The sequence below is a fragment of the Eurosta solidaginis genome, chromosome 1 (assembly GCF_040869045.1).
Source record: "Eurosta solidaginis isolate ZX-2024a chromosome 1, ASM4086904v1, whole genome shotgun sequence".
Lineage (NCBI taxonomy): Eukaryota > Metazoa > Arthropoda > Insecta > Diptera > Tephritidae > Eurosta > Eurosta solidaginis.
In genome coordinates, this window is record NC_090319.1 from 69,220,591 (window position 1) to 69,243,802 (window position 23,212).

General features: G+C 37.1%; 1 protein-coding gene across 5 annotated transcripts in view; it reads right to left on the reverse strand.

Moving 5' to 3' along the window:
* The window catches only part of LOC137234493 (uncharacterized), a 50,585-nt gene that overhangs the window by 25,929 nt on the left and 1,444 nt on the right, over window positions 1–23,212 (reverse strand). The window contains exon 1 of one of the 5 annotated variants that reach the window (XM_067757996.1): window positions 16,906–17,265. The exons of the other annotated variants lie outside the window; for them this stretch is intronic. Within the exon in view, the coding sequence (XP_067614097.1) occupies window positions 16,906–16,963 (58 nt within the window). The 5' untranslated portion in view covers window positions 16,964–17,265. Of the gene's footprint in view, window positions 1–16,905; window positions 17,266–23,212 lie in introns of those variants that run through there. 5 annotated transcript variants of the gene reach the window in all.

A 23,212-nucleotide genomic window follows, 5' to 3' on the forward strand; every position in this document is an offset into this window, starting at 1 on the left:
GAGAAACGTATCATGATCTTAAATCATTAGCGACTGAGCTATTCGAAATGCGAGACCCTGTCTGTGAAGAAGCAATGGAAAAAGCAAAGTCTCTTTGTCAAAAATGGAATATTGATATAGTAAAACGTGTAAGAAGGCGCCGCAAAGTACCCGTAGAATCGGCTAGAGATGTTGGTCTTTCCGCAGAATGTGAAATTTCACGCGTTATGAAAAGTGTTCTCGATCATCTCCAAAAAGAAATACGTACAAGATTTACATGACCTTAATTTTAAATTTGGATTTCTCTTAGACGTTAAAAATTTGTTAAACAAGGATAATAACGACTTAGAAAGAAACTGTAAAAACTTGGGTGAATTTATAATAAAGATTTCGGTGGAAGGAGAACTTTTTATGGAAATATGTGGCTCCAAAATATTACTTCACAGTAGAAAAGAAATTGAACCTAAAACTCTATTAGAATTACGTACTTTTATAATCTCGTATGGAGAAAATGTTTTTCCAAACTTGCGAGCGGCACTTTAAATACTCTTCAGTATCTCCGTATCAATTGCTAGCTGCGAACGTTCATTCAGCAAATTAAAACTGATTTTGACATATTTACGATCGACGATGGGGCAAGGTCGCCTAAGTGACCTAACATTATTAAGTGTGGAAAAAGAAAAATTTTAAAAGATAAATTTTGATGATATCATTGATATATTTGGTTCCTCAAAGGCAAGCAAATTTTGCATATCGATTTCAGTTCTACTAATGATAATCATATTGTTACGAATATTAGCAAAACTAAGGAGTGCTGCCAGCTCTAAGCCGATCTAAGCAGTGACGTGAATGCACATCAATAATTCAATCATTATGTATCTACATAAACGAATCAATAATTGCGTCTACACATATGTACACATTCCGACGAGCAACATTGACATACAAGGCAGCGAGAGATGAGATGTCACACACCGATGAATTTACTTATACGCTTATGTGTGTGCGGGAGACTGTAAACTACAAACACATGCATATACCTTATCTGAGTTGTCACAAGAGAGAGCAATAATTTGTGCACGTAGTTGTGGCTGGCGATTTTGTAGCCGAAACAACTAGTAACTTCTGGAAATCGAAGAGCCTAGAAGTATGCAGCGTAAACTATAAAAGCGGCGCCAGCGAGTAAGAAGGAATTCAGTTTGATTTGAATTGTCAAGCAGTTACGAGTAAGACGATATCTAGCGAGCAATAGCACTATTATTTTGAAAGTCAGTTTCCTTTAAGATATCAGTTTGGTTATTAAGCTATTCGTTGCACAGTTTGAGTGTTATTGTGAAGTACTTAATAAAGGCCATTTTTCCATCATTCAATATTGGAGTTATTTATTCAACAGTTTAGTGATTCGAACTTAGCAGAGGATTGCAAATAAGAGGATTTGCAGAAAATTCGTTACAATTGGTGTCAGAAGTGGGATTGTTGAATAAATTCTAGAGGACAACAAGGACATGGCAAAGTTAAGTGAATTGAAGATCCCGCAACTGAAGAAGGAGTTGGAGAGCCGTGGATTGAATACAAGCGGCGTTAAACTCGAACTTCAGGCACGGCTACGAGAAGCAATGGAAGCAGAAGGAATTGATGTGGAAGAGCATGTCTTTCATCTTGATGGCGAGGAGACAACAAAAATTGAAGAGAAGAACGAAACATCGCAGACGGTTACCAGTACAGACTTGAACATGATTTTAGCTGCAATATCTGCTCAAACATCGACAGTGTCATCTCAACTGGCAGAACAGCAGACATATATGGAATCGCAGGAGAACCGTATAACATCCAAGATGGAAGAACAGAAGACATATATGGCATCACAACTAGAATCGCAGGAGACACGTATAACATCCAAGATGGAAGAACAGAAGACATATTTGGCATCTCAACTGGAAGCGCAAGAGGCACGTATATCTGAAATGTCGGCACAAATTTCGGAACAGGTATCAGCGCAGCTCTTTGTGAAACTGGAAGAGCAGGATGCAAAAATTTTACAACTCGAGGACAAAATTGATGCCGAAATAGAAGCGTTAAAAGGTCGTATGGAGCAGTTACAACTAAACCGCCCAGCTGTTTCAGCGAGTAATCCAAAGGTAAAGACACCATCCTTTGACGGTTCTGTTCCCTTTCAGGTCTTTAAGCTACAGTTTGAGAAGACCGCAGCAGTGAACCAATGGAATGCTGAAGATAAAGTTGCAGCTCTGTTCGTGGCACTGAAAGGGCCTGCCGCGGAAATCTTACAGACCATCCCAGAGTACGAGCGGAACCACTACGAAACATTGATGAGCGCTTTAGAGAGACGTTACGGAAGCGAGCATAGGAAACAGATATTCCAAATTGAGTTGCAAAACCGCTACCAAAAAGCAAATGAAACATTGCAGGAGTTTGCTTCAGATATTGAAAGATTGGCTCATCTTGCAAATGCGGACACACCCGTGGAATACACTGAAAGGGTAAAAATCCAGAGTTTCATAAATGGCATACGGGACGTGGAAACGAAGCGAGCTACATACGCAAACCCAAAGCTGACATTTTCTGAAACGGTATCACATGCATTGACTCAGGAAACGGCCTCACTATTGAGTAAACCAGCATACAAAGCTCATCGTGTAGAAGTGGAAAGACCAGATTGGGTAGACACTATTTTGGAAGCACTGAAGGGATCACAACAGAAAAATGCCGGAGTTATTAAATGTTTCAAGTGCGGCAACCCAGGTCATATTGCACGACATTGCAGCAGCGGTCCCAATAGCTCCAACAATGTGGGTGGTCGTAAACGCAGAGCAGAAGGTGATGAGCAAATATCCAAGACCACTCAATCGTTAAACTAAATCGAGTCAGCCGCAAGGGGCGACAGCTGGCTCCCGCAATTGAATGCCCCATAATCTCTATCTCGCAGATTGGAAGAAGATCGAGCAACCTTACTGTTGGAGGACATGTGGACGGAAAGGAACGGTTATTGACTGTAGATACGGGTGCATCTCATTCCATCATTCGAGCGGATTTAGTCAACAAAAAGATAAGACCATTGCTTGGAGCAAGATTACGTACAGCCACGGGAGAGGACACCCAGGTAATTGGAGAAGTAGAATGTGAAGTCGCAATTGGGAACGTCATGGTAGTACACAATTTTATAGTGGCAGAAATTGTTGATGAAATCATAATTGGAGTGGACTTCTTAATCGACCAGGGCATCAAGATCGACATGCAAAGCAAGACGATGCGATATAAAAACATGGATGTACCACTTAATTTCGGCTACGAGAGAGGCTACAGCAGTAAACGAGTGCTGGTGGAAGAGAGTCAGCAAATACCACCAAAATCCGAAGCAGTCATCTGGGCAAAGGTTGATGGAGATTGTGGGACAAACAAATTGTGGGTTGTCGAAGCAGCAAACAAATCAGCACTAAACATACTTGTAGGAAAAACCCTGGCTATGACAAAACAAGATGGACGTATTCCGGTAAGAGTACTCAATGAGTTCAAGTCACCACTCAAACTGACTAAAGGAGCTATTTTGGGAAGATGCCAAGAGGCTGAAGTGGTTATTAACTGTGAACAGCTCCAGGAACACGTTTCAGCTAGTAATACTGATCTTTCAAATGACATCACGGCATGGATGCAGGGACTAGAGGAAGCATATCAGAGTAAGGCAAAACAACTGCTCCTAAAGTACGCGAACATATTTGACCAGGATGATTCTAAACCAGGCCGCACCAACGTTGTGAAACATCAAATTGACACTGGAGATGCGAGACCGATCCGTCAAGCTCCACGTAGTGTTCCACTGGCGAAGCGGGAAGTTGTGAGTCAAATCATTCAAGAAATGAACGACAGCGGCGTCATCGAACCATCAGCTAGTCCATGGAGCTCACCGGTAGTACTTGTAAAAAAAAAGGATGGAAAAATGAGGTTTTGCGTGGACTACCGGAAGTTGAATGACGTAACGAAAAAGGATAGCTACCCATTGCCAAGAATTGACGACACTCTGGACTCGCTATCTGGTACGAAATGGTTTTCCACGCTGGACTTGAAAAGCGGCTACTGGCAAGTGGAGGTGAAGGAGGAAGATAAAGAGAAAACAGCCTTCAGTGTCGGTGATGGTCTTTGGCAATTTACAGTGATGCCTTTTGGACTTTGTAATGCACCAGCTACTTTTGAGAGACTCATGGACCAGGTACTGAAAGGACTACATTGGAAAACATGCTTGGTGTACCTGGACGACATCATCGTATTGGGCAAGAACTTTGATGAACATCTTAAGAACTTGGAGGAAGTTTTCCAGCTGGCGCTGGTCTGAAGTTAAGTCCCAAAAAGTGTGCGCTGTTTAAAAAGGAAGTCAATTATTTGGGTCACAAGGTAACGACAGAGGGCATCTGCACTGCGAACGAAAAAATAGAGGCTGTACAGGATTGGCCAAGACCACAGAATCTACATGAATTGAGAAGTTTTCTTGGGCTGTGCACATATTACCGCCGATTTGTACCAAATTTTTCCAGCGTAGCCCATAGCCTCCATGAGCTTACAAGAAAAAACAAAGCTTTTGAATGGAAGAAGGAGCAAGAAGTGGCTTTCCAAACATTGAAGGAGCGTTTGTGCACTGCCCCAATGTTAGCATATCCGATTCCAGGAGCAACATTTATTCTAGATACAGATGCAAGTGGATATGCTATAGGAGGCGTTTTATCACAACTGGTCGATGGACAGGAGAAGGTAGTTGCATATTACAGCCGTTCGATTGGAAAACCAGAGAGGAACTACTGTGTTACGCGGAGAGAGCTGTTGGCATTGGTAGAGTGCATTAAACATTTTCACAAATACCTCTACGGCCAGCGATTCCATGTCAGGACAGATCACGCAGCATTGAAATGGCTTCTGCAGTTCCGTAATCCGGAAGGACAATTGGCACGGTGGATCGAGCGACTTCAAAGCTATGACTTTTCCATTGAGCATCGAAAAGGTAGTACCCATGGAAATGCCGATGCAATGTCACGAAGGCCATGTAGTTTGGAATGCAAGCACTGTTCAAAGGCCGAGGCTAAAGAAGACATTATAGATGTCCGGCTAATGACTATAACGTGTACGGATGAATGGGACAAGGAACAACTAAGAAAGTGTCAGCTAGAAGATACAGGTCTGTCACATGTTATGCAAGGGCTCGAACGAAACGAAAGACCAAGCAGAGAGGATATGTCAGCAGAGAGTCCCATTGCGAAGTCATATTGGGCACAGTGGAACAGTTTGGAATTGATATCCGGTTGCTTGCATCGAGTATGGGAGAGTGAGGATGGTCAGTGCAAGAAGAAACTTATAGTTGTTCCCAGAAAGAGGATTCCTGACGTGCTCAGCGAGTTGCACAATGGTCCAAGTGGAGGCCATCTTGGAATCACGAAGACACTCGAGAAAATTAAGCAGAGATTCTATTGGGTTGGTTGCCGTCAGTCGGTCACCGAGTGGATTGCCAATTGCGAGGTATGCAACAGAGCGAAAGGGCCCAAAACCCGAAGTCGTGGCCAGATGAAGCAGTATATTTCAGGTGCACCATTTGAAAGGATCGCCATGGATGTCGCAGGTCCATTTCCTACTAGCAACCGCGGAAACAAATACGTACTGGTGGTTATGGATTATTTCAGTAAATGGCCAGAGGTATACCCAATCCCAAACCAAGAAGCAGAAACAGTAGCAGAAGTGGTTAAAAACGAATGGGTTGCTAGGTATGGTGTACCAATGGAGTTACATTCTGACCAAGGCAGGAATTTTGAATCAGCTGTGTTCCAAGAACTGTGCAAGAAGTTGGGCATTCGAAAAACACGGACAACTGCATTGCATCCTCAGTCCGATGGTATGGTGGAACGTTTCAATAGAACATTGGAGGAGCATTTAAGGAAAGTAGTCGACAAGTACCATAAGGACTGGGATACACACATATCATTATTCTTGATGGCCTACCGATCGGCAGTACATGACACAACGGGCCAAACTCCCGCAAAGGTAATTTTTGGCAATGACCTTCGACTGCCAGCTGATTTGAAGTATGGGATAGATGCCGATGCGGAGAGGAATGTCAAGAAATCCACTGATGTCTTAGAAGAAGAGCTGAGAGAGATACACGATCTGGTAAGGCAACGAGCAAAGATTATGAGTGACAAGATGAAAGCGAGGTACGATAAAGCAATTAATTCGGAAGGGTTTCAGGAAGGAGATTTGGTGCTGCTATACAACCCACAACGAAAAAAAGGGTTGTCCCCGAAATTGCAGTGTAACTGGGAAGGCCCATACAAAGTTGTAAAACGGATTAACGATGTAGTGTACCGCATACAAACCACTACCAAACCACGAACCAAAATGAAAGTGGTTCATTTGGAGAGATTAGCAGCGTTTAGATCGAGAGATTTGTCTGATCGGGACGATCAGACTTAGGTGGAGGGCAGTGTTACGAATATTAGCAAAACTAAGGAGTGCTGCCAGCTCTAAGCCGATCTAAGCAGTGACGTGAATGCACATCAATAATTCAATCATTATGTATCTACATAAACGAATCAATAATTGCGTCTACACATATGTACACATTCCGACGAGCAACATTGACATACAAGGCAGCGAGAGATGAGATGTCACACACCGATGAATTTACTTATACGCTTATGTGTGTGCGGGAGACTGTAAACTACAAACACATGCATATACCTTATCTGAGTTGTCACAAGAGAGAGCAATAATTTGTGCACGTAGTTGTGGCTGGCGATTTTGTAGCCGAAACAACTAGTAACTTCTGGAAATCGAAGAGCCTAGAAGTATGCAGCGTAAACTATAAAAGCGGCGCCAGCGAGTAAGAAGGAATTCAGTTTGATTTGAATTGTCAAGCAGTTACGAGTAAGACGATATCTAGCGAGCAATAGCACTATTATTTTGAAAGTCAGTTTCCTTTAAGATATCAGTTTGGTTATTAAGCTATTCGTTGCACAGTTTGAGTGTTATTGTGAAGTACTTAATAAAGGCCATTTTTCCATCATTCAATATTGGAGTTATTTATTCAACAGTTTAGTGATTCGAACTTAGCAGAGGATTGCAAATAAGAGGATTTGCAGAAAATTCGTTACAATATTATTATTATTATTTATTGGTTTATAATTTGTGAATATATAAAATTATACTGTTTTGGAAAAAATGTGTGGGGGGGGGGGGGGGCGGTATAGTGTTACCTATTATAATAAAATATTTATATTTAAATTTTTAAATAATTTTTTAATTGAGTTTTTTTTTTTGAAAATGAAAATTTTCAAAGAAGAAAAAAGAAGAAAATTCTAATTAGTTTAAAATAAATACTTCAAATGACTAAAATAAATTTAAAAAATAAATAAATATTTTTATTATTTGGTTTATCACCAAATATATTGTAGGGTTGTTACTTGTATAAAATATGCTATAATTTTGTAAATAATTTTTATCTTACTTTACTTTTAATGTTCTTTCAAAATGAAAATTTTTAAACGAGTTATTTCAGAATTCTTAAAACATGAAAATATTTAATTTTAATATCAAATAAATTTTTAATAAAAATATAGTTTATCACTATAGGGGGCACCAAAAATATATTCCTCCAAGAAAACCTCACTACGCCACTGCTTAAGATACATGCTAAATTGCTATTTGCAATGCTTATCGGTAAAAACTTTCTGATGCAGTTGGTAAGATTTATTGGTTTAATTGATTATATGTATATCGTGGACGTGATATATACAGAGGATGCCGGCCTACCATACCGAAGGTCATTAGTTCAGCCAATGGAAGAATTAACCCTTTTAAAAAAGTTTTTTAAGCGGGTCCGTCTCTTGGAAGTGATCCGGCACACCTTCCGAGTGTATTCTGCAATGAAAAGTTTTCCATATAATAATACCACTCCTTAAGAAGTTGCCATTTGTAATCGGCATAGAAAACATAGGCCTCCATAAATCTTTAGGAAAAAAAATATCCCCGTAACATTAATTGGAAAAAAATTCGCCTAAATGTTCTAAAAGATCTATGGTATCCAATTACTATCATTTTTATTATTTTCCAACCGATAATTTCTTTTTGTGCTCAGAAGAACAGCTCTGTTCACTGAATGACCTTATGGTGCGCCCACGTAAGTTTGTTTATTATCAGTTATTGGAATAGGCTAAATCTTGCTTTTTAGGCTTTGTAGAAGGAGTTTCGCTTAATACACAAAGTCATGAAAGGAGATTCCATAATTTTTCTCCTATCAAGAGATATCAGAAAAACAAAGCAAAAAAGGTCACCAAATGACCTTAACGTAAAAGAAGGTTTAACAGAGTTCTACAACTGGATTTTTTTCTTCAAACAATTTGATAGAACTGGCTGCGTACATAAGGCATTACAGGTCAACTCAGCCATCAAGAAGAAATCAAAAATGTCCAATGTTTTAACATGGAATATTATAGCACGGTCTCTCTGTATGCCATCCACAGTTTAAAAGCTCAAACTATATAAGAAAAGTCAATACAAGTTTGCCTTTGAATTCATTTCCCAGAGTAACACGGTATGATCGGTAGATTCCTCCAGCGCGTTAGGGGGTCAGAATATATCCGCGGTAGGTATGCCTGTGGTGAGAGGCGACTAAAATACCAGATTCAAGGGGCTGTGTGCGCAATACTTCAGTTGCCAGCGCAATATATAGCTTCTCCAAGCTCAATTGTCAACATCACATATCCGCGGCGAATCCTGTTTCACTAACAGACGAGGTTCTGGCGACGCCAAGCTCTTCATCGAACTTGGTGGTGGGGAGGGTGGTACAGCCTGAATGTTTAATGTGGCCATATAAATCGTTTCCGAGATGGTCGGGTTAGGACCTTAATGGTGCTGTGTTACTGGAGCGTGCCGGATCTGTATCCGGCAAAGGACCATCACATCGGTAACACTCCCCAAAGCCTTAGGGGAGAAACCGTATCGCTACAACGACAACAACAACATCAAAGCTAGATAGGAAGGTTGGATGCGGTTTATTTGCAAAGAACTTTAAAGTTTAGCTTAGCTGATCGAAGGGGAGTCTTTCAGGTCAAATTAGCAGTTATAAACATATCTTCTTCTGTATGTTTTAAGGTTTTTGAGAGTGTTACCGCAGAAAGATATTAATCCGGTACAAGCCGGGTCATATATTTCTACTGTGGACTGAGTGGAAATTGAGAAGTTGTCAAAATCAATTTGATAAGTCATTGGATTGGACCTCAATGATCGTGATGGTACTGGAAGCAGCAATATTCTTTAGTTTGTGTGCCCGTCTTGATGTTCGCGGTCTGACTTTTTCAACAAAGTTTTCAAAAAATACAAGACGCGATATACCTCCAGGGAGATTTAGGCAGAGAGTCTCTTTCAATTTGCATCATACTACTTTTAAATGTTTCCTACAAATTGGCAGGGTGAGATACAAACATTTTGTGCCGACTCCGATTGGCATTTACAATCAGGTGAAATACACTCGTTGCGTTTGCGAAACCACTGCCGAGCGACGGCATCGCTTCTGATCTTCGGTGTGGTAGAAGAGCATGCTATCACCACACCACGGCAGGTGGAAGTATGCACCATAAATTACCCGCAGAAAACTCCCAGATATATTAAGGACCACACAAATCTTTATGGCTAGAATCGACTAACCAACTTCGGATATAGAGTCGTCTGATCGCCAAACTTAGAACTCTGAATATGCGGTCATGCAGGTTTAGTTGTAGTGGCGGCCGCCTAGGTGTGGTGGTAGCGTGCTCGAGCCCAGGCAAAGCAACATCAAATATTTATAAAAAACGGGTTTTCAATTAGAAAAAGTTTTTCTGGGCGGTGATTTGACCAACACTCCGAGAGTATTTCTGGCATGAAAAGGTTCTCGTGAAAACTTATCTGGCTTGGAGATGCCGTTCGGACGTAAAACATGAAGGTCCCATTCCACCAATTTGATGAGTGTTGTTTCAAAGATAAAGATGATCCTCGAAGATTTGGGAGAGTGTTATCGGTGTTCGGCACGTTCCGGCAACTAGAATGAATAAGGTACCAGCTCGACCATCTCGGGAACGATTTGATATGACCATATTCAACCTTATAGGTCAACCAACCCCTACTTAAAAGTTCCGTGATGAAGTTGATGCGTCATTGCCTGTATGTGCCTTGATGGATGCTCTTGAGCGTGAGCAGCAGAAAGCCACAAATATTTTAGAAATATTGCGAGACGACGCGTATTACAATTTGAGCCAGAACGTCCCGATCAGTACGTCGATCCTTTGCACGATATACATTGGCAAAAATTGTTGATAATTTTTATAGTTTGCATTTAGTTCAAATTAATAATTTTGTAAACTCGCTTGGTAAAATCTTAGATTTAATTTTTGTTAGCAATGATCTAAATTATAATTTGTCTCGCGCCTGCTGTCCGTTGTCCAATACAGATAAGCATCATGTTCCATTAATACTGGAGCTTGAATTTTATGAATTTCATTCGCTCCAAGCGCACATCTTCGACAGTTCCCGTGTCTGTGCCGTACCAAGGTAAGAATTCCACATCGTCTTTCGACAAAGTTAATTATTTTGCTGAATTTTTTAAGGCGAATTTCGTGAGTGATGAACCACTGAATGACAATGGTGATATGTTCAATAATATACCATCTTATCTCAACTTGTGCTCATTAGTTCTTGATATTGATGACGTTACTTTGGGTATTAAGGCTATCAAAAATTCAAAGCAATGCGATTATCAACTATTTTCATCTTTCTTTTTAAAGCAATGTGCGGTTTCTGTTGCGGAACCTCTAATTTATTTATTTAATTTATCACTTAAGTCTGGCATTTTTTTGGATGAATGGAAAATTTCGTACATTCAACCAATTCATAAGAGTGGCAATAAAAATGAAGTTTCAAATTATCGTCCAATCTCTAAACTTCCTGTTATATCTAAATTGTTTGAGAAAATTGTTATGGCTAAAATACCATTCATGGTTAATCCTTATCTAAGTTCTTGTCAACATGATTTTGTTCCAGGACGTTCCACAGTGTCCAATCTCACTGTATTTTCTAATAATTGCATTTCATCATTCACGGATGGCTGTCAAGTTGATTGTGTTAATAATGATTTAGCCAAAGCTTTTGACAGAGTATCGCACTGCGTACTATTGTGTAAGCTAGAAAGATGGGGATTTCATTCCTCATTTCTACAATGGATAAGTTCATACTTATCCAATAGAGTCAATTTCGTCGTTATTGACGGTGTGGAGTCAGCACCTTATGTGGCTACATCGGGCGTACCTCAGGGAAGCATCCTTGGTTCACTTTTTTCATTATGTTTTTCAATGACGTATGTGCTTGTTTTAAACAATGTCGTCTCCTCATGTATGCTGATGATTTACAAATCTTTTTGAAAATTAAAAGAGTCTGATGTTTCCATTCTTCAAACTGAACTCAATGATTTTAATGCTTGGTGCTGTAGAAATAAGCTCGCGCTCAATGTCAATAAATGTTACAGTGTTACGTATTCTAAATTAAGAAATACAGTGACTTCGACTTATTGGCATTTATTAAAATAAATTGCTCCGAATTTAAGGACCCATATACTAACAAGCTGTTGTATAATGCGTTCGTTAGATCTAGGCTTGAATATGCTTCCATCATATGGAGTCCTCACTATGAGGTTCATAATATGAGGATGATCGTGTTCAGAAAACTTTTATGATGTACTGTTTATCTGATTTAAAATTCGACCAGCCCCTTCCTCCTTATTCTTCAAGGTGTAAGTTAATTGACCTTCATTCCCTGGAAAGTAGAAGGGTAATATCCACAATGATGTTCCTTTATGATATTGTTAATGGTGTAATCGATTGTCCAATAATTCTTGAATCTTTGAACTTCCATGTTCCACAACGTAATTTGCGTCAACATTATCAGCCCAATTCTAAACGAAAATTCCGTGCGAGTTTTTTCCCTTCTCCCATTCCTCGTATTCTAAATAAAAATTCCTTGTGAGTTTTTTCACTTCTCCCTTTCCTCCTATTCTGAACAATGTTCGAAAAAGCGGAAACCGGTTATGGGAGAAAAGTAGATATTATGAATGTGGAGGGGAGGGAGATTTCTCTGCCATTTCATAGGAGTTTTTTCACTAGTTAAATTAAAATCAAAATAGTTAAAGAAAATTGGTTATTTTAAGAAAGAACACTTATTTGTACAAATTTGTGCTAAAATACGTATTTACATCCTACCACAATATTCTCACTGTTAATACAACAACAACTACAACCACAATATTCTTTATTTTAAGTCAAAAAGTATATCATAAGCAACGGTAGAGCTCTTGGTATACATATTTGATGCAACCATCCAGAAATTGCGCAAAGATTTTTTAATAAGGCTTAAATAGATTTTGGCATATGACGAAGGACGAATTCAACTCAACTTGGCCGCCAGAAAATTGCTTTGCTGAATGAAAGCAGGCAACTCCGGCAGATTTGTGTTATGCGGCCGTCTTCTTCTTATGTTCCGCTGTTGATGTTGCTGTGGCACCAATTCATTACTCATTTCAGTGAATACCACATGAAATGCTATAAATACTGTGCATTGTTTATATTTTATTTCTTAATTTCCAACAAATTTGCAACAATAATTAAACTTTTAAATTTTTTAAACAAAAGAAGAAATGTGCAACGAAATTTCAATTGACAAAACAGCTGACTTCGAAAATTCGAAATTCCTATTCCCCAATTATTGTTCTCCCTAGGAGAACAGAATTAGAGGAGTTTTTCCGGGGGAATAAAAAAATCCGCGAGAATATTTAGAATTGGTCTGTATATGTTTGCTCTTGAGAATTTTAAGTCTAATTATGAGCTGAATGGACCAATCACACGCGCTCTAATTGTAATCAACTCAATTAATCATAAACATTGTATTGATTTTTCTTTATCGCGGCAATGCTTTAAAAATATGCTCTTTTCTGCCTTAAGTTAAGTGGTTCTTTATTATATATAAGTATATGAATTCTTATGAAATCTAGTCTGTAGGATTCTCTGTATATCATAGACTAAATAAATAAATACATAAAAGTGTGATCGTTTTAAATATATTTTTCCCGGCAAACGCAAATATGTACTGATAGATATCCCTTGGCTTAAGTCGATACCTCTCAAGAATGAACGAGGTTACATTTAAATGATAGCCCTAACACGGTCGTTCCAGTACACTTTGTTGTTGTTGCAGTAACAAATTTCGAGCTGCGGTGAATTTAAGTTCATGCAAACCTCCTGTTTGGAAATACTGCTGAAAAAACCCGGATTTTCCCAAGAATACACCAGTAGTGGAATTCACTAACTTATAACGATGCGATTTGTCGGGATTTTAATTAACGATTTTGTCGCTTGCCTTATCGATTGTGCTATTCACTAACTTAGTTTTAAAGACTCGAAATAAATGACACTTATATTTCGTTTTAATAGTAGAAAGAAGGCAGCACAGCTTAACGAAACCTATAAAATGCGAAAAGCACAAAAGGAATGCCAAAAATAAATAAATTCCGTTTACTAAGTTATTTTAAAAGTAACTAAAGTGCAAGTTTTTACATATTTTAACAAAATGTAAGTAAATGCGGTATTAATTTGATTTTTTTCTCTGTTGATTTCGCAGTTATTCTTGTACCCCTTAATTGACCATCAAGTTGAGAAATAATATCACGAGCCAAGTCTGGGGTTAGTCGGTACAGCTTTCGAAACTCCGTTACATTCAAGTAGAATTGGTTATCTACTTCTCCAAGAAGGTGTCTGTCCACTGGCGATGGACTTAGTAATTCTTCATCTTGTGATAAAACGTACGCCAAGTACTCAAATGGCATTTGATTTATAAAACAGCTTTTCCTGTTTAAAAGTATTTAATTAAAGTTTCGATTTTCTTTTTTAACTAAAATTGCCAGAAATATTAATTTCTGGATTTTTAACACAGCCAATTTACTTGCCGTTTATTTAACAACACAGCTGATCGTCGATAAACGAATATCGATACAAAATGGCTACTGAATAACGAAATCGTTATAGTTACCGATTCGCAAATAAAGCGATTGCAAATGTCCTTAAAAAAGTTAGTGAATTCCACTACAGGTATGACCCCAAAAAAATTAATATTTTTGGTAATTTTATTTAAAAAGAAAATCGGAAGTTGACCTAAATACTTTTAAACAGGAAAAGCTGCTTAATAAATCAAATGGCATTTGAGTACTTGGAGTACGTTTCACCACAAGATGAAGAATTACTAAGTCCATCGCCAGTGGACAGACACCTTCAAAGAGAAATAGATAACCCATTTCATTTGAATTTAACGGAGTTTCGAAATCTGTACCGACTAACCCCAGACTTGGCTCATGATATTATTTCTCAGCTTGATGGTCAATTAAGGGGTACAAGAATAACTGCGAAATCAACAGAGAAAAAAATCAAATTAATACCGCATTTACTTAACTTTTGTTACAATATGTAAAAACTTGCACAATAGTTACTTTTACGCCCCGATTCTAGTGTGGTAACAACATTCTTCACCACGGTAACGAAATCATGTGGCAACTTTTACACCCTTTTGATATTCTACCTGCGAAAGTAGCCGGATAATTTTTTACCCACAAAAGTAGGTGGTTACATCGAAATAACCACACAACAGCTGTTGTTCAGAAAAGGGTAAAACTGAAAAATAAAGAATTGTAAGCACAAATAAGTAAAGATAATAGTAAAAAAGTGTTGCCTCTTGCTATACATATTTGTTTACATTATGTACTTTCACAGAATAAATTACAATATACCTATGTAGAAACCTAACATGCATAATATGCATATACACATCGTTTATTCGTTAACCTCGTATCTACAAGTGAGACATTTTCAGTAAAGCGAACACGGTTGCCACACCGTGTTTTCATTTGGGACCAAAATTCATTGAAAAAAGAACCAAATTTTGGTTTTATTTTATTAGTATAAAATACAAAATTTTAGGATGTTTCTATACAAAATTTGACTAAACCTAGTGAAGACTTTCCTTTAATTCAAGCTGAACAAACAAATATATGGGCATGCAACCAAAAATGATACTATATTTTGACATAGGATAGTCATAAAACGTTGTGAACCTAGTTTTGGTCACAAAGCTCTTGGTTCCAGCATTATGTTGTTGATTGCAATGAAATAAAATGTATGGTGCAGTTAGGTTCTAGTAAGAAACGGTTCTAAATTTGCGTTCTGGTGTTGCCGAACTATGTATGTGGAAAACTCAGTAAATCATAAATGAAACTAGGAAATTTTGTTAGTGCTATTTTTATAGATGCTTACCTTTTCTCTTAGCGTTTAAACTTAATGTCAGAGCCTAGATTCAGTAAGCGTGAGTTTTGATCTCAGGACTCAGGAATTCTGCTAGCACCTACGGAAATAATTATATACAAAACATTTCTTCCGAAATCAAATCTCTTTTGCATTTGCTTCCTTCTGTCTTAGAGTTAAAATATTTCTTGTGCGAAGATACTTAGTTTTCAATACCTTGCGTTGCTTAACACCACAATAGTCCTGGAATTCCTTGAACTCATTGAGCTGGGTGAGAAATATTTAAATATCAAAGTTCCAAACGAGAAGTAATGCATCGAATTTATTTGTATAAGTTTTGAAAGTGTTAGGCTCACGACAGAGTGCTCGCTATAAGCTATGCTAAGCGAGAAGAAATTTTTATTTTCATATATTTTACATAGTGTTGTATAACCGATCGAAATATCTAGCCGTTATTAATATTATTATAAAACAAGATTTTTTTTTTGATTAGTCGGTTATTTCATCAACAATTAACGACAATGTGTTAGCCAACACTTTTCTTTTTAATGACTGGCTTAATTATATCCTAGGTGAAACGTTATTGTTCTGGTACATTTTACTGACTGAGCATTGTTTTATGGTGAGAGTTCCATTGAAGTAAATTCAAAATTATATGGGGGCTAACGAAAGTGTGGCGAATTTTTGGGCAATATTATGAATTTTTACCTGAGTGAAAAAGAAAGAAAAGTACCAATCGTGGCTACTGCCTAAAAAGGACCAAAATTGAAGAAAAGGGACCAGCGGACTAAATGGGGTTGGAAGGGACCATTTTTGGTCCAAATGGACCAAAGTGGCAACCGTGAAAGTGAAGAAAACTACCACTCAAATTTCTCCACAGACACTGGTGAGTTTCTTGGTGATGACAGCGTTACCACTTGGGCCAGAATCGCGAATAAAAGAACTGGTAACGATATTCGGTTACATAATGTTCTGGGAACTATTTTACCGGTAACGCTCAGAATCGAGGCGTTAAAAGCAGTTAGTATACGGAATTTATTTATTTTTGGCATTCCTTTTGTGCTTTTCACATTTTTTAGGTTTCGTTAAGCTGTGCTGCCACCTTACTACTATTAAAACGAAATTTAAATGTCCTTTATTTCGAGTCGTTAAAACTATGTTAGTGAACAGTACAATCGATAAGGCAAGCGACAAAATCGTTAATTAAAATCTCGACAAATCGCATTGTTGTTAGTGAATTCCACTACTGTTCATTCAATTTCAGTAGTGAAGGACGCTTAACTTTTCAAGCCATTCTAGCGCGTCGTTGCAAAGCACGGCAGACTTTTCTTCTTAACGATAGCTGACGCTTTATGCATTGAAATTCTTATTTTAACATTTTTCATGCGATATCGATAACACAATTTATCGTTATGAAGTATTACACAGACCGCAATGACGACCTCACCATCTGCACGGATTCTCTTGGAGAAAGTTGTTTAGCGCTTGACGGCCAGCTAGTGTGGCCCTTTATTTACTTTCACCGCTTTGATTTATAACACACAGCGTTACATAGATACATACATACCTACGTGGAATGTTTTGTCTTCTATGTGTATAGTTTCATTTGCGAAATTCTCAACCATAGTGTTTGTTATTTTCTTTTATATCTTTCTTAAAACCGGTTGAACAAACGTTTGTTGTTATTGTAATTTTTTTAAACCTTTGCTGCATTGATTTTTCACTTGTAATAGTTTCTCAACCATTCACCAAACGACTGTTGTCCATTCTTTTTGCCGCTTCAATAGAAAGCTTTTACTTAAACATTTCTTTATCATACTATTGTTGCAATACTTATTTGTTATTGTTATAAATTAAATGTTTATATTTATTTACAATTCACTAAATTTAATGAACACTTCCGTTGTTGCAGTCAGCGTGAGCAGTAGCAAATTGCTTCGAAATAAGAAAATCATTATTTGTATGACTGCCAGATTGACGTTACAATGCAACATCGAACACGCAACATGTCGATTGCATGAACAGTGCTGTTATTTAGCAGTTGAAAATGTATCTATAAAAAAGTACTCGTGTACTGATGGCCTGAAAATAGTAGTGGTATTCATACATATGAGTCGATCAAAAGTGCCTAAGTCCACATATGAAATTTTTCGATATTTTTTGACCCGACAAATCTCTATATTGAAAAAAACAAATATGACCAATAACCTGGGTCGATTTGTATGGACGAAAGTGAACCGATATTGCGCCATCGATTTTTCGATAGGATTTGGGTTCAGGAAAAAAAGTTCCACTACGCGTACCCAAAAATACAATTTTCGAGCCTGCAAAAAAAAATGGCGAAAGGGAAAATTTTTCAACCAAAACACTCCCAAAATCCAAAAAAAAAATTTTTTTTCAAAAAAACTGTTGTAAAAACGTTGGCGATAACAATTATTTGAAAAAAATATATATATATATTTGGGGTTTTGGGGAGTGTTTTGGTCGAAAAATTTATCCTTTCGCCGTTTTTTTTTTCGCAGGCTTGAAAATAATTTTTTCGAGTATGCGTAGTGGAGTGGAACATTTTTTTCTTGAGTGCAAAATCCTATCGAAAAATCGATGGCACGATATCGGTTAATAAATCGACCCAGTCTAATGACCAAGTCATATTGCTTACACTAAAAAATGCATTCTAGTTCAGCCATCTTTTCAAAGCTGCCTTAGTCCCACCGTACCTGTAAATCAAAATTACTTAAAGCTGGAGACATTGGTGCTTTATCGGTAACCGTATCGGTAGCATTATAACAGCTGATTCGACCTATCTTATGAGAATCAATGCAATCGATTATTGGTGCCGCTAAGGTCGTAGCCGTATCGTAGCCAACCAATTGGGTTTTGGTTTACCGTCGTAACGATAAACAGCTGATTACGTTAGGGATACGGATACAGCGATACGACATACGGCACCAATGACTCCGGCTTAAGTCCTCTGCTTTTGATTTTGTGACATAATTTAACGAACTATTTACAGCTGCACGGTTAAAAAGTGAGTGTGTTTAAATAAAAATGGATGATAATAGCGAGTGTGTTCAAATTTTGCCATCGAATAAAGCAAAAAGGAAGAGGATATTAATCCGATACCTTTCAATTCGTAATACGCTTTTCAAAACTGCTTATGTCCCGATCAATTTTCGTTAAAAAACAACTAAGTCCATCTGTTTTATTTCAAACGCGCCCAAGTCTAACCTTAAAACTGTTTTATTTCAAACATGGTTTAATTTTTCATTGGTTTTTCTTCGTAAATGGTTTTAATATTTATCAAGTAAACATTTATACAATTTTGAAATAGCTACATACATAAATTATATTACGCAAAAAGAAAGAACAGTCGTTTTCCAAAATTGGCTTATGGTAGACTTAGGCAGGTTTGATATGTATCGACCCATATATTAAAATTGCCTCATAGGATTTTCTCCACTAATGCTGTTTTTACGATCTAATTGAATCTTTTATTATTAAAAGAGCACATGTCCACTTTTGCGGAAAAACAAAAACATTTTAAATGCATTGTATAGTTTTAATCTAGACCAATTTATTGCCAAAACAACACATATCGACCTTTATTTTTTCGATTTTATAGGCTATGGTATATTGCATTTATTTTTAAAAAGCGCACATGTCGTGCACTTGTGACATTTTACCAATAAACACATGACTAAAATTAAAAAATAATGTGTACTACTCAAGTTCAAACATAGCAGGATAGTTACAACTCCTTTCCGGGCTGCCAATATTTGCATTGAAGGCGACAAAGCGGTTGGTATTGATTCTCTTATCGTGGATACTATTTTTATTAGTATGCGAATCCACTAACTTTTAGCAACACTACGGGTCAAAATTTTCAGTAACCATTTTTCACTTGAGCTATTCATTCACTCAGAGCTCCAATCAAGGCGAATTCAGCAGAGGTGGTGTTATCCCATCAGCTGATTGCTTCTTCTTGATAATTTTCCATACAAAGCCTTGTACAACAAAATGTCAGTTAATCGAAATCTATGAAAATTTTCTTTTGACTTGACATTCATCTGCACGGCGAATTGATTTAATTCGCTTTGCCACCACCTGGTATAGATTCGCCTTGGCTCGAATCGTAATATACGATCACGAATCGGCAACCATATGAAAGAAAATTACGTGATACGTCAAACTTATAAACAAAATGGGATTAAAACATGCGATAGCAAACCGAACGTAATTTATTTTCAATTCACAATAAATTTTACGATCCACATTTTTTTTCCTGTTTTGGGAATTGAATTTTTCAATTCCAATAAATGGCAAGAGGACCTTTAAATTGCCTCTTAAATCGCCAGGTTAACAAACGTATAAGGGTAATATACTTGCAACATTTAGACATGCATAAGCAGCTAACATATGTCGCAAAGTAAAAACCCGTAGCACAAATTTTCTCCTTGTAATTGCTAAATATATGGCTTGTTGCCATGTGCTTTTTTCAAAATTTGCAATTCATCGTGAATTATATATTTATGTATGTATCATAATTTCACTCCCATCCAGCAAGTGGTACCCCCATCATGCCCAAGCCAGTGGCTTCAGACATCCTCCCATTGTAATAGCAATGTTAATATAGTCATCATGTGTCATGTTAATTTGTTAAATAATTCAGCTTTTTGGGTAATTCCAAGTGGTGACTTGTTTTCTTTATGTAGATTATTAATATTTTAATCATAAAGTTGCACTTCCAATCGTAGAAATTTGTTTAATTGTAAAGTTGAAATCAGGTTAGACAAGGTATTGTAATGCGCTTGTTATAGTTATTATTTTATGCTTTTTTTGCCAGTAATTCCTTAAACTTATTTTTGTAAATTTATATTCGTCATATAAGGTATCATATTTTCATAAATTTATATACATTCCAATAATTTCAAAAAAAAAAAAAAAGAACGCCAGGTTATATTCACATTGACTTAAGTTGTTAATTATCCATTAAATTATTGTAATTATTTTTCATATTCACTCTATTCATGTGTCCATGACTGTACATTAAAATATGAGGATATTTTCTATCCCGTTAAATATTATCGGTGCCGTTATATGTATTTTTGTTATTTATTAAATTTGCATTTATGTCCAATTTAATTTGGTAAAGGTCTTTCATTTGTTGATATTTTTTCAAATCTTCAAAATCACCATAGTTTCAATTTTTGTTTCTTTTCAATATAAGTTGGTATTTTTGTCCACTTTATGGTTGCATGATTCATTATTACATATATGTACATTTATGTAGAAGTCCCGTTTTTTGTTCCGTTGATCCACGGTGGCGTTATGTATAATCCGGTAATTTGTCTTTAATATTTTTATGTTGTTTTATTTTAGTAAAGATATACATCGTAGTTGATTTTATACTGTAGCCAGTTTAAGTGAACTATGATTATATGTACATGACTGTACATTTATGTATTTGGTTAAATTTTTTTTAAAGTTCCGTTTGTCCTCGGGGACATTATGTATTCTATTTTCCACAACGGTATGCATGTATATACATAAATCGATAGCTTTATGTATGTTTAATTTTACACATTTTTGTAAATTTTTTTTTTTTTAAAACATAGTAATTCTTATACTCAGTTGAGCAGAGCTCACAGAGTATATTAAGTTTGATTGGATAACGGTTGGTGTACATATATAAAGGAATCGAGATAGATATAGACTTCCATATATCAAAATAATCAGGATCGAAAAAAAATTTGATTGAGCCATGTCCGTCCGTCCGTCCGTCCGTCCGTTAACACGATAACTTGAGTAAATTTTGAGGTATCTTGATGAAATTTGGTATGTAGGTTCCTGAGTACTCATCTCAGATCGCTATTTAAAATGAACGATATCGGACTATAACCACGCCCACTTTTTCGATATCGATAATTTCGAAAAACCGAAAAAGTGCGATAATTCATTACAAAAGACAGCTAAAGCGACGAAACTTGGTAGATGAGTTGAACTTATGACGCAGAATAGAAAATTAGTAAAATTTTGGACAATGGGCTTGGCACCGCCCACTTTTAAAAGAAGGTAATTTAACAATTTTGCAAGCTGTAATTTGGCAGTCGTTGAAGATATCATGATGAAATTTGGCATGAACGTTACTCCTATAACTATATGTACGCTTAATAAAAATTAGCAAAATTGGAGAAGGACCACGCCCACTTTTAAAAAAAATTTTTTTTTTAAGTAAAATTTTAACAAAAAATTTAATATCTTTACAGTATATAAGTAAATTATGTCAACATTCAACTCCAGTAATGATATGGTGCAAAAAAAATACAAAAATAAAGGAAAATTTCGAAATGGGCGTGGCTCCGCCCTTTTTCATTTAATTTGTCTAGGATACTGTTAACGCCATAAATCGAACAAAAATTAACCAATCCTTTTGAAATTTGGCAGGGGCATAGATTTTATGACGTTAACTGTTTTCTGTGAAAATGGGCGAAATTGGTTGATGCCACACCCAGTTTTTATACACAGTCGTCCGTCTGTCCTTCCGCATGGCCGTTAACACGATAACTTGAGCAAAAATCGACATATCTTTAATGAACTTAGTTCACGTACTTATCTGAACTCACTTTATCTTGGTATGAAAAATGAACGAAATCCGACAATGACCACGCCCACTTTTTCGATATCGAAAATTATGAAAAATGAAAAAATGCCATAATTCTATACCAAATACGAAAAAAGGGATGAAACATGGTAAGGTATTTGGATTGTTTTATTGACGCGAAATATAAAAAAATAAAATAAATGTAAGGCGCGATAACCTCCGAAGAGATCTAAGGCCGAGCTTCTCTTCCAATTTGCGTCGTGCTCCTCTTGATTTTTCCCTACAAATTGGCCGGACGGGACCTACATGTTTTATGCCGACTCCGAACGGCATCTGCAAGGCAGATGAGTTTTCACTGAGAGCTTTTCATGGCAGAAATACAATCGGAGCGCTTGCCAGACACTGCCGAGGGGCGACCCCGCTTAGAAAAATTTTCTTCTAATTGAAAAATCTTATTTCTAAAATTTTGATGTTGCTTTGCCCGGGAGTTGAACCCAGGGCATACGGTGTGATAGGCAGAGCACGTTACCATCACACCACGGACTCGAAATATAACTTTACAAAAAACTTTATAAAATGGTTGTGACGCCTACCATATTAAGTAGAAGAAAATGAAAAAGTTCTGCAGAGCGAAATAAAAAACCCTTAAAATCTTGGCAGGTATTACATATATAAATAAATTAGCGGTATCCAACAGATGATGTTCTGGGTCACCTGGTCCACATTTTGGTCGATATCTGGAAAACGCCTTCACACCACTCCCTTTTAAAACTCTCATTAATACCTTTAATTTGATAGCCATATCGTACAAACTCATTCTAGAGTCACCCCTGGTCCACCTTTATGGCGATATCTCGAAAAGGCGTCCACCTATAGAACTAAGCCCCACGGCCTTTTAAAATACTCCTTGGCACCTTTCATTTGATACCCATATCGTACAAACATATTCTAAAGTCACCCCTGGTCCACCTTTATAGCGATATCTCGAAACGGCGTCCACCTATGGAACTAAGGATTACTCCCTTTTAAAATACTCATTAACACCTTTCATTTGATACCCATATTGTACAAACAAATTATAGAGTCACCCCTGGCCCACCTTTATGGCGATATCTAGAAACGGCGTCCACCTATGGAACTAAGGATTACTCCCTTTTAAAAATACTCATTAACACCTTTCATTTGATACCCATATCGTACAAACAAAGTCTAGAGTCACCCCTGGTCCACCTTTACTGCGATACCTCGAAAAGGCGTCCACCTATAGAACTAA